Source organism: Numenius arquata, chromosome 3 (assembly GCF_964106895.1).
Source record: "Numenius arquata chromosome 3, bNumArq3.hap1.1, whole genome shotgun sequence".
NCBI lineage: Eukaryota > Metazoa > Chordata > Aves > Charadriiformes > Scolopacidae > Numenius > Numenius arquata.
The window spans coordinates 51,737,097-51,750,127 of NC_133578.1; the positions used below are offsets into that span (position 1 = coordinate 51,737,097).

At 42.0% G+C, this 13,031-nt stretch overlaps 1 protein-coding gene across 4 annotated transcripts in view; it reads right to left on the bottom strand.

Annotated features, from left to right (window-relative positions):
* The window catches only part of RUNX1T1 (RUNX1 partner transcriptional co-repressor 1), a 118,932-nt gene that overhangs the window by 5,887 nt on the left and 100,014 nt on the right, over positions 1-13,031 (bottom strand). For all 4 annotated transcript variants that reach the window (XM_074145407.1, XM_074145409.1, XM_074145406.1 and 1 more), the window contains exon 10: positions 9,337-9,527. In XM_074145407.1, the coding sequence (XP_074001508.1) occupies positions 9,337-9,527 (191 nt within the window). The remainder of the gene's footprint in view (positions 1-9,336; positions 9,528-13,031) is intronic.

Below are 13,031 nucleotides of genomic sequence, written 5' to 3' on the forward strand. Positions count from 1 at the left end.
ATACACATGTCCACTACAGTTAAGAATAACGAAAAGGGTTTTTTTCGGTATGTAAACAGTAAAAGGAAGATTAGGGATAATGTGGGCCCACTGATGAATGAGATGGGCACCCTAGTGGTGGAAGACACGGAGAAAGCAGAGCTGCTGAATGCCTTCTTTTCTTCAGTCTTCACTGCTAAGGCTGTCCCTCATGAATCTCTGGCCTTGGAGGCAAGGGGGAGGGTATGGAGAGAGGAAGTTTTTCCTCCAGTAGAGGAGGACCAGGTTCGGGACCACTTGGCCAAACTGGACATTCGTAAGTCCATCGGCCCTGATGGGATGCACCCACGAGTGCTGAGAGAGCTGGCAGATGTTATCGTTGGGCCACTCTCTATCATCTTTGAAAGGTCATGGAGAACAGGAGAGGTGCCTGAAGACTGGAGGAAGGCCAACATCACTCCAGTCTTCAAAAAGGGCAAGAAGGAGGACCCTGGGAACTACAGACCAGTTAGTCTCACCTCCATCCCTGGGAAGGTAATGGAGAGACTCATTCTAGATGTCATCTCCAAACAAGTTGAAGAGCGGGGGGTTATTGGAAGTGGGCAACATGGGTTTACCAAGGGTAAATCATGTTTGACCAATCTGATAGCTTTCTACGATGCTATAACTGGTTGGTTGGATGAGGGGAGGGCAGCAGATGTCATCTACCTTGACTTCAGCAAGGCTTTTGACACAGTCTCCCATAGCATCCTTGTTGGGAAACTAAGGAAGTGTGGGCTGGATGAGGGGACAGCGAGGTGGATTGAGAACTGGCTGTGTGACAGGACCCAAAGGGTAATGATTAATGGAGCAGGTTCAAGCTGGAGGCCTGTAACCAGTGGTGTCCCCCAGGGGTCAATACTTGGTCCGGTCCTGTTCAACATATTCATCAGTGACCTGGACGAGGGGACCGAGTGTATCCTCAGCAAGTTTGCTGATGATACCAAACTGGGAGGGGTGGCTGACACCCCAGAGGGCCGTGCTGCCATCCAGCGAGACCTGGACAGGCTGCGAGACCTGGACAGGCTGGAGAGCTGGACAAGGAAGAACCTCATGAGGTTCAACAGAGAAAAGTGTAGGGTCCTGCACCTGGGCAAGAAGAATGTTAGGCACCAATACAGGTTAGGTGTGGACCTGCTGGAGTCAAGTTCTGAAGAGAAAGATCTGGGGGTCCTGGTAGACAGCAAAATGACAATGAGCAAGCAGTGTGCTCTTGTGGCCAGGAAGGCCAATGGAATCCTGGGCTGCATAGGGAAGAGTGTGGCTAGTAGGTCGAGGGAAGTCATTCTCCCCCTCTACTCTGCACTGGTGAGGCCACAACTGGAATACTGCATCCAGTTCTGGGCTCCCCAATTCAAGAGGGATAGGGAACTACTGCAAAGAGTCCAGCGAAGGGCAACGAGGATGATTCAAGGATTGGAGCATCTCCCTTATGAAGAAAGGCTGAGAGAGCTGGGACTCTTTAGCCTGGAGAAGAGAAGGCTGAGGGGAGACCTTATCAATGCTTATAAGTTCCTAAAGGGTGGGTTGAAGGAGGAGGGAGCCAGACTCTTTTCAGTGGTTGCCAGTGAGAGGACGAGGGGCAACGGGCACAAGCTGGAACATAGGAAGTTCCACTCAAATATGAGAAAAAACTTCTTCACAGTGAGGGTGCCAGAGCCCTGGAACAGGCTGCCCAGGGAGGGTGTGGAGTCCCCTTCTCTGGAGATTTTCAAGACCCGCCTGGATGCAATCCTGAGTAACATGCTCTAACATGCTCTGAGCAACCCTGCTTCAGCAGGGGAGTTGGACTAGATGATCTTTATGGTCCCTTCCAACTCTAAAAATTCAGTGGAATTCAGTGAAATTCAGTGTACAAAACCTCCCCATGCAGACCTTTCTGAAAAGACACTTTTCCCCACATGGAATAATGCTGAAGTCAACCAGCACCTGCCCAGGTGCAAGAATCCTTCCCTTGTGCAGATGTGATTGCAACACTGAAGTGTGTGCTTTAATTGTGCTGGAATTATTATGAGGATGTCAAATTTTTTCTATTCAATTATCTATTTAGTTAATATAGGCCAGCTTTTGGGGAATCTTCATTTTACTCCCCTTTTTGGGGAAGGCCTATCTGCACAGACAGAACTTTGTCCAGATGTGACCAGAGCCACCAGACAATATTTCACTGTCTTATCACAAGATCTGTATTCATGTCAGAAAACAATAATTTAACAGTATTGGCTCTACTTTCTTATTAAAATAGTAATCAATTAATTATCACCCTGTACAGAACATGAAATGTGACACATAAGTGCAACATTTTAATGAAGTGACAAAGCTCTAAGCTTGCTCCTTACATGATTACTTAATGTCTCCTACATTGTCTGGTATGTGATTTTGTCCGTCGGACATACTATTTCTAATTTAACAGGTCATTACAGCTTTAGTGTAATTGTGGGAATAAAAGCACATAAAATACAAGAATTTCAAAATAAATTTTACAGCTCACATTTATGCAACAACTTACTGCATTTAAAAATTACTCCAGTGCAAATTAGCATAAAGAAGCACACATGCCATGGGGAGTTTGCACTGTGATAGTAGCTGGGTTTGACATGCAGAACTCCCTGTCCTACACAGTCCTCACCACTGTGGCGATTCATTGTTCCTTCCCATGTGTGAGTAGTGAAAAAGAGCAGCAAAGATCAGGCCCTGGCACCGCAAGCTTTGGCAACAGATGATTTCTTTTCACGTTGCTGGCTGATAGCTCCAGAGCCCAAATTCTACTGAAGAAAACCCAGGCTCATGGTGCCAGCTAATGGCCTGGGCTGTGCTTTGTGTAGGCTCACGTATTTCCAGTTGATTCAGGTATCACAGACAGACCTTGAGTTCACTATTGGACTGAGCAAGGTCAAGGTATCTCCTCTCCTGGGAAGCTCTGGCAGGTACCAGCAAAATGGAGCACCCTGGTTGAACTGTGTAGGCAGCATCTTAGGTAACAGGGGACCAAAATGTCATATTGGTGCCACACAAGGTGGCAATCACCACATGAGGGCATATGAGCAGGACCATGGACTTCTTTACACCTGAGTAAAGACTCTCCACCTCCTAGCACTGGCAAGGCTCAGCCTGGAGTACAGTCCAGGTTGGGATGATGCACTTCAAATACAGCAAATGAAATAAGACAAATAAGACTTCAAAAGAACACAAAGAAAGGTGGCCAGAATAATCCAAGGTCAGACAAACACAAGCTATGAGAAGAGACTGAGTGAACTGAGACTGTTAAACCTAAGGAGAGTCGGTAGCCTGGGAGGGGACAGTAGCAGCCAAACATCTTGGAAGCTGCTGCAGCGAAACAGGCAATGACTACGTCTACACAGATGAACAGGAGCAGTAATGGGATCAAACATCTGCAGATTCTGTGATTCTGTAAGAAAAACTGGAAAGAGATGTTATGAGAAATCTCTTTAAGGACAGGCACAAATTGCCTAGAGGCACTGGAGAATCTCCATCGCTAAAGCACAGGTAGAGCATGTGTCTTACAGGAATGATACGGCTAGAGTTGATCATTCGCTGGGAAAGGGAGTAATAGATCTCTCAAAGCATCTCCTGGACTATCTTCTCTGTCGTAGTGTGCACTTCTCTGTAGTGACCTACTACACTGCACTTCCAGCTCGTGCTTTATAGAGTTCCAGATGTAGCTAAAACTACGAGGAGGACTTTACCATTTAACTCTGCATTGATTTTCCTGTGAAACAGTGAGGTTACACAAAAGGCCAGATTCTCAGACTACATAATTCAATTTAACTTCACTACCTTGAAAATGGATTAATTCAATGAAATTGGGCTAAATTACACCAGATGGGAATCTCGCTCCGAATCTATGCCACCGATCATATTTCATCCTCCTCTTTCAACTGACAAGGAACATCAGTTTTAGGTCAACGCCTTATCTTAGGTCAGACTCTTAATTCTCATGCACTTAAGCTTCCATCTTCAAACAACAGAACTCAGAAACTTCTGTTTGCCATCATGAAAATTCTTAAAAACAAATGGTCTCCATTTCTGTGGTCTCCAATACTAGGACACATACTTGTCAATAATTTTGCCCATACCATCACTTTCATCTTTGAAATATTTAACCACAATTGAGTATTTGCTTTCCTCTGACACCGCCAGCTGAGACTCAGTGTAGAGCTGGCTTAAAGAAGGGAAAAGAACCCCAAATGGACTGTGACATGTCAAAAAGATGATGAAGTCTGAAATGCCATAATACAGTGTTAAACATTGCTCTGTCACCTATGACAAATTCTGGATTTCCCCAGTTTAGCAGGAAAGGAAGCATGGCTGGGTACGAAGAACCCAGATTTTTCCCGGTTCTGCAATTCCCACGGCATTCAAAACTCTATCACTCCTAACCACAAGAAAAAGAACATCTAGAAATCACTGAAACCGCAGTGGCGTAAATGAGGACTGTATGAGCCACTGAACACCAGTGCAAAAAACCAGCAAAGTTGTTTATGAAAATTCTATCCAAGACCCATTAGAAAGAGAAACACATCGGTGCTTTGGAAATTCCCACACTGCGTCAAAATGCAGCGCTCCATACAAAGATATTCAAACCTTTAGGTGCTTCTAAGTAAAGTTACACCTATCACTGAACACCCCAGGCTTGCCCAAGCCACTGTTTATTGTGTGAAGTACGTTTATGTTCATACAAGTCAGCATGAGAGAAGCTAAATCCTGAAAACAGAAGTGTGGAGAAGCATACGGAAGAGGCGTGCAAGCTGGCTAGCCAGGCTCAGCTTAGGAGTCTGGGGCAGTGCCAACGCTCACATCACATCTGGACTGATCCTGTGCAGAACACATGGCTCTGGCGCCTCTGTACCACCCACCACTGCAGGGGATGATGTGCTACTTTCTGAGAGATGCCCAGCCAAAAACATTAAACATTAGCTGACATATGTATTAAATTTAATACCAGCCTAAAAACTAGGCTTGCCTGAATCACAGCAGCTGATGCTCGGAGTCAGGTTTGCTGGCACAGTCCTGGTCTCAATGGATTGGTCAGCAGAGATTGAACCCAGCTGTCTTCAAAATGTAAGGTAAGTGTGATATTCACATACAACATAAACGGCTGCAATATAAACAAGCCCTAACATTACACATCTCTTAAAAGCAGTGTTGGACCAGTTACATACTTGTTTTATCTGAGCAGATGTCAGCATCTGTTTTAAGTAGAGAGAACCGAAACATTTGTGTTCCTTCCCCATCCCCAGCCCCAACCCTGCTCAAAAGTGAGGAAGAACATCAAGTGTCAGATTTTTCAGTGGCATTTTATACAAGAGCAGAAAGACAGATGTTTTGATGATGTCTCCTTCCCCCCCTCCCCGCTACAATCTGGGCAGCCAGTCTCTTTGCAAAGCTGTTCACCCTTGCTATTAAAATTGATTTGCACAACAGTACATTGCAGCCAAAGCAAGCACAGCAGTCATTAAAGAGTAGGCTGCTCACACATGTTTCTCTACTTGGCCAAGTCAACTACTGATGAATGGGTCATCTTTCGTCAAGCAACTGTAAGGAACTGGTAAAGAAATTATTTGTGGTTCAGGAACAGCCACACTGACAGGTAGGGCTTCTCCTGTCTTTTTGCTTTCCAACAGCAGTGTGCTCTGCTCGCTGGTCTTCAACCAATCTCTCATTATAATAGCAGAAAATAATGAGTGTGTCCTGTCAGTTGCAAGGGCTTATGCCCGGAAACTATGGAAATCTTTAGAAAGTAACTGTACAGACACTGAAGCAGTGGCACTGCAAATTCAAACATAAGCAAAGAACAATAGTTCAATAAGAGACCAGGTCAGAGACAGAAATTAAAACTATACTATGGAACGTGGCAATTCTCAAAATATTGCTGACCACTTCTTAAAACTCACGATGCTTCCAAATATCACACCTCCCATATTAGTCCTCTCACTGTTCTAAGCCTCCTTTCTTTTGTTCCAGCAGTTCAACATGTCCAGCTTCACTGGACATTTCTTGCATTTCACATTTTCTTGCAGACAATCTTGCAATCAGGGATGCTACTTTTTCTGGGTTAAAAACAAAGCAAAACAAACCACAAAAAAACCCAAATAAAAACAAGGGGAATAAAAACCACAAAAACCCACCACCACCAAAAAATATCAAAAAAACAATCTACTTCTCTTTATGAGACCTCTGAAAGGTCTTGGATGAGGAGACTACATATTATCTTAAAATTATAATAATTACAAAAATCTTCAGTCTTAGCACTAGTTACTATTTTGAGCTCTGGAGAACACTGCAATAGAAATCACGCTACAAAGTTCTCACACCAGAGCAGCTTCAAGAAGTCCCAGCTAGGTCCAGGTTGCATTTTACGAAATAACAAATGAAGAGCTGTAGAGGAGAAACCTTGCCAATAGACAGGGAGTGGCCATATCATGCGAAAATTATATCTGCTACATGAGAAAATCTGGTGCCAAATTCCCATCTCCATTCATAGTTTCCACAGCCAAAACAACAAATGACACCCGTGGGAGAAATATTCTCTGTCAGGAACTGCATGGAGATTATATAGCAGCCTATACTGAGCTCTCTTGCAGGCCTTGGCGTAACGTCCTGCCAAGGATAAGAAATGAGGAGTGATGCTCAGCCTTCCTCTAAACCTGTAAGACTGCAGAAGCTGCTACTTCAGCACCCTCATGTTTGGAACTGAAAATATTCTACCCTTGGAAATATTACTCCAGTGTTGCTGGAAGCGTACTGCTGAAAGATGTAAACACAGAGAAGTTTATGGAGACTTACAACCTATACAAATGAGGAGGGACATTCACAGACAGACTGAGAAATAATGAACACCGAAGTAAATGTGAAGTTTTACTCCTCAAACCCAATAAACTCAAGGTCTCATCTCCAGAGAAACACTTTTCAAGCACTGGGAAACCAATCTCCTGTCCCCAAAGATGAGGGAAAAGTCTGGTCCATTCTTAGAGGAGTTATCAAAAAAAAAAAAAAAAAAAAAAAAAAAGACAGCTTGAGTGAACAGGTAACCGTGAGAAACATTGCCCTACGTGTTTGGAGCTAAAAGTTGAAGACAAACTAATTATAAAAACTTAACAGACACATATAACTCTCAAACAAGTAACACTGTCATCTCCCCTCAGAATTAACCGAGCTTCTGTAACACAAACTGAGCAAACTTTACTTCTCTCTGCAGGTTTACCAAAACCTGCATTTTTCACCTCAAAACAGCCACTCTGATGTGCCACTCACGACCACAAGGGTGAAAAGCTGCAGGACCAGGACATTAGACTTCATTTCTAGGTCCAGGAGGCTTGTATCCTCCCTGAGGACGCACAGCCCTGAGAACATCTGTAACCCTCCCTATGAGACACGTTCGTTAGAATGCAATTGAAAGAATTATTTTTCTTTTTTTTTAAAGTCCTGTTTCCAAGAAGTGAACAACCTTGTAAGTAATTCTGCTGGAGAAGTAGAGAGGTTTGTTATACAGCTTTTTGCAGAACTATGACTGCTCAGGAGTTAATTACAGCACACACACTCCTTTGGATGCACATTTGCTTGTGGAAGAATGGGCTGTATGTGTTGGCATATAAGTACTTCCTCCGTCCTGCCTCCACTATCTCAGTTCACTAAACAGATTTAATTTGCAGTTTCCTCCAAAGGCATTTACCTTTGGAATTTTTGTTTTAACAACAGGAGTCTCTTGTATATATACACACACACAAAATGACAGCTCTTTAATGATGCTAAGTCAGACAGATGCCCTTTCTGTGAACAGAGTGCAGGAAAAATGTCCTTGAGTATCTCAGATACAAAATGCCAATAAATTGAATTTATGTCTCATTTAATCTATAATGGAACAGTTAGTACTTAAAGGGTACATACACTTCCCCTAGTCCCTTTCTTCCTGAGAAACTTTCAGATGCTGAAAATCAATTCCTTTTGTCTCCTTGTTATTCATCTGCTACACATTAAGGAGAAACTCTGGGCATTCAGTGATCCCACAATGGTCTTTCATCTCCAGAGAAGCCTGGTATGAATTAAAATCTTACGCTCCTTCAAATTATGGATGCATACTGCAGCGTGCCACTGACTTATCTCTCCTCGTGATTTTTGCCAGTTTTCTCAGCATGCTGCAGCTCGCTTATTGCATCTTTCAGCTTCAGTGACTCTTCTACAACGCTGCCCATCCAGCCCATGAAAAGTGCTTCTGACACCACTATACACGAATAAATGTCCCCACACAACAGGTACCACTACCTACTCCTTTTTTCCAGCTCCCTTAATTTAGAATTTATATTAAAAAGTAGTTCTATTACAGCCAAGATCTTACTACAAGAACAATAAATACTTCGTGACGGTAACATTCTTTCATTTCAGCGGCCTTGAGAGATGAACATTATACACAAATAACTTTTAACTGACGTCATTTCTTTGTCATGTCTGTTTTTAAGGTCAGTTTTAACTTAGGACATTGTTTTTCTGCAACGGGCGTAAAATTTAATTGCTAGCTAGACCGCTGCAGCGCTGGTCAAACACACGCTGCTCTTTCACTCCCAGCTTCCAGCCCGTCACGCTGCTGGACGTCCCGTACCGCAGCGAGTCAAGGCTTCCCCTCCCAGGTCTGAAAGTAAAGAAAGGCTTAACATTCTTATTCTTGTTCTGCTCTCGGTTGCTCTTCTCCTTTTATTTTTCTCCCTCCCAAATGCCGTTTGCCCGCTCCTCAACTCTCAGATCCTCCCTGCAGCCGAAGCAACGCATTCAAAATACAGAAACACTTGTAAATCTGCATTCACAGTCTGTCCTACAGGAACCATCATCTTTTGCTAATCGCTTCTACATCCAACACTTTCCCCAGACAAGCTTTTACCCATCTCGCTCTACAAGCTCTTAAATGAATCATTTCTTTGTTTAAATTAGATTGCAGTGTGAAATATTTCCCACCGAGCAATCTTGTTATCTATTCAATATGGTCGTTTGAAGAGCTGTAAAATAAAGCTCCTGAAAAGCTACACTCGAACAGAAATGCGTGCGCTGTATGTAACCCTGAACGGCAGTCAAAAGGTGAGACTGCAGCTCAAGTTCACTAGCTATTTTGGGCTCAAATTACAACACAGCCAAGAAAATTTGGAGCCCGGCACGCGCCTTAAATACGTGCCCGAAGCTACTGTGCAGTTAATAGTGGGCGCTCAACCCCGATGGTCACACCAATGGCCCGCACCAGTTACGATTAAAGCTGGCCCAGACGCACCTATGGTGTGCTGCCATGAGTGATGCCTGCCCAGCAAAGGACCTCACCTCGCTCGAATCCTCCTGCTGATTGATAACAGCTAGTGCATCCTCTGCAGCCTGGCGCTTGGCTTCCGCAACGGTGCGCTCCATCTTGGCTCTCTCCGAAGTGATCATGTCGTGAGCTTTCCTCTCCGCCTCCGACACTGCCTTCTGCAACTCGGCCATCGCCTGGCGCTTTACTTCATTGACAGCTTCCTCTACAAAGGAGGGAAGAAATCCTCGTCAGCACAGGGCATTCGGCACTGAGCTACAGTAGGACTGATGCGTGAAAAGCAGCAGAGACTCTATTATATTGAGAGCCTTCATTTTGAGAAGAAGGACACAGAGGGACCTGGTTCTTCAAGACCACCCAGGTACTTCTTTACTTGCCCACCACCAAAAGATCTCACGAGTCTCTAAGGCTTGTGATGATTCTTGCTATTTTGATTCACAGTCACTACTTCTTTAAGTACAGACTTTTCAGATCTCCGGTGCGGTATTTTTTGAAAGCGTTTTCAACATTTCACTTGGAAAATTGGGCTTGCAGCACACCGGATTGATGAATATCTTTGGCAAAAATTATTATTTAAAACACAGTATTACAGACTTTTTAAAATATGTACCTTTAAGCTCTGGAAATTAAGAGAGGTTTTACAGTCATTAACAGTTTTTTCCCATATATTAACGAACAAATACATGATGTAAAAAAAAAAAAAAAACCCAAGAGTTTATTTAAAATTTTTAAAACACTGGTCTAATATCTTTTCCCGGACATATAATTTTACGAGCCAAAATTAAAATTTGTTTATGAACGTTCATTTGACCTCTGGATCTCTCCCTTCAAACCCATGTTTACACTGTGAAGACTTGACTTCCTGGCTGTGCCGAGCTCTTGAGCTCACCACAGCCAGCCAGGCTTCGGCGCACAATTAACACTGAGCAGGGGCACACCCCTTCATTAAATTCAAACCTTCGTGCTTCTTGCTAAGTAACAAGTCAGTATGAGCCCTTTCTTCGGTATATACTAGCATCGTATCTTTTATTCTGGAAAACATGGATTGTCACAAATTAGTTATTTGGGGTTTGATGTAGGAAGAGTGAAAAGATTTTACTAATGAACAGTCTTTTAATTGACAACTAAAACAAGTAATTTCTTTTTTTTTTTTTTTAATTAACTGCTCTAATTAACAAGGAAACCATCCTCCCCCTGAATTAGTTTATCTAATTTTCATCTTTATTCAAAGCAAAATGACAATGATTAATTGAAAATTTAATAAGCAGTAATTATTAACTTGGCAAACCTAGTACCAATTAACACTCTATTAAAACTAATTATGACATGTTTCATTCAAGTGTTTGCACTTAATTGTTTCATCCACTTAAAAACCACCTTAATTAAATGTTCTGTTTAATTAAAAACATAGATTTCTAATAAAAATGTTTTACTGTAGATTAAAATCTAAGTATTACAACTGTGTTATGGGCTTGAGTTTTGGTCCATGTCTTTAGCCCGTGTGTTTGTGTGCACACACACGCACACGGACCCAACTCTTACACACAGATACTAGGCAGTAACTCTCTTGAGTTTTTGTGTCTCATAGCTCTGCATTTTTACTTTAAAAAAATCACGACACGAAGTCTCCATTTTCACTTATTAAGCAAATTACAACAAAGACTTAACTTTAAGCCATGTACTGAGTAAAACTGAATTAATTAAAATGAAAGAAGAGTTCTATTACTCTGTGTGTGTGTGTCTGCGAGAGACGTTTCAATTCAACTTTTCGAGGGAGGGGAATTTAGAGATAAAACTTATGCCTTTATTTTTATGAGGCTGAAAATATGCCCTTATATTACCCTACCATAAATGTTGTTTAGGGGAAAGCCTCAGGAGAGGAAAAAATCATACCCTTCAACCATACAGCCAAGGCTTAATTTACTTTGAATATTCAAGGTGAATTAAAATTCTATCTAAGTGGCAATACAGGACAATAATTTTTGCTTACGATCAAAGCTGCAGCTAGACTAATTGTATATGCAAATCAGGCAATTTATATTTAAATTATGCATTCCTATTCTAGTCCCACAGGCACACACAGATCAGCAAAGGGAATTGGTAGGACATTTGCAAGGTGCTTGAATATTTATTACCAACTGCAAACATTCACTGATCGTGAGAAAAGAAATATACACAGGCAAACATACAGATGCAATTTTATTACCGTTTTCATAAAAATGAGGGAACTTAAATACAGACATTTTGTGTCTGTGAACTGCAGTTATTAACAAAGTAGATTTCTTTGAGAAAATCTGTATTCTTGCTGATATTTGCTACGAATAGAAATTATCTTTGTATGGCATGATGCACTTTCATTACATCATATAAATTTAGTTTTACATTGAGGTGTTGCAGTGGTTAGAAGTGCCAGTTTTAAACTATTTCATTAAACAGAAGCACAGTACTCCAACATTTTACAGAGAATTCTAATTTTATCATTTTTCATCCTACATAATCTACTTCTTTTCAGTCCAAATATAGAAATTGAACCTTATCTTCTAACTTCTATATTGCATACGGTTTTTTGCAAAGCTTCTGAGAGTGTGAAGATGCTAAAAGTGTTTACAAGGCCATATGCTGACTGATACTTTTTAATTGGCATAAACTATAGATTGGACTTTAGTATTTCCATTAACTTTGACAAAAGAATTTGTGCTGTACTATACAAAGTGTGAAAACAAATAGTTAAAATAATGTCAGGTTTTTTGGTCACAACGTACCACCATTATTTCAATATTGTATGAACTCATGAACACCCAAATAAACTAGACAAAACTTCCTATCACTGTTTTTCTGCACCTCTTCTTAAAATAAATGTTTCCAGTACCTACAGATATTTTACAGACATAGAATGCAAGCTTCATAGTTTCAACTACCAACAAAAACTGTAATATCTGTGCAGAAAATGTTATGGGTGACAGTGCCTTTATTTATGCCTTTATTTGCCTTGACAATGCTGAGCTATGAAGACCAAGAACGATTCCAGTACTCTTTCTCTCTTTGCTTTTCCAGAGAAAGGAAGAGTGATTAGATTCCAGTATCAGAAAACATAAATCCGAAAATTTTTCAAAACCAAATACTTAAGATGCATGTATCTGCACCCTCAATTTTCCCACTAATGCTAAGCATTCTTGGCACAAATTCACTCTGTCTGATTAGGAATGCAATTGAAATCTTCCTTCCCTTTGAGTAGCGCTAACTCATGAGAGAAGCTCCAGGGAGCAAAGAGCCCGTGTGGAATAGGCGTTACTAAAGAGATCCTTGGAGCTGACCCAGGAGAGGTACTCAACCCAGCGTTCACTGCTGTAGATAACCCAACGTGATGATGTGCCAGCCAGCTCCTGGTGACCTCCCTCCCACCATGGGCACACTCAGTCCACATGGTGGAAAAGGAAAGGTGGTGGCCAGGGGCGCAGTCCTGTGCCACCATGACATTTGCATCATCTCACTCTCAGACTGACCGTGGCAAAGAAGGGATTGGGAGTTGGTGACATGACTTATCTGGGCTCCATACTCTTTCTCAGGACTCCCCTGCAGGGTCTTTACTATCTTTGTATGACAAAGTATGGTCACCCTATGATTGTTTGGTAACTCCAGAGCTTAGCTCCATTAAGTAACTGGAGTAACTGGTAACTCCAGTCCAGAACTGCCATGAAGCCTTGCTGTG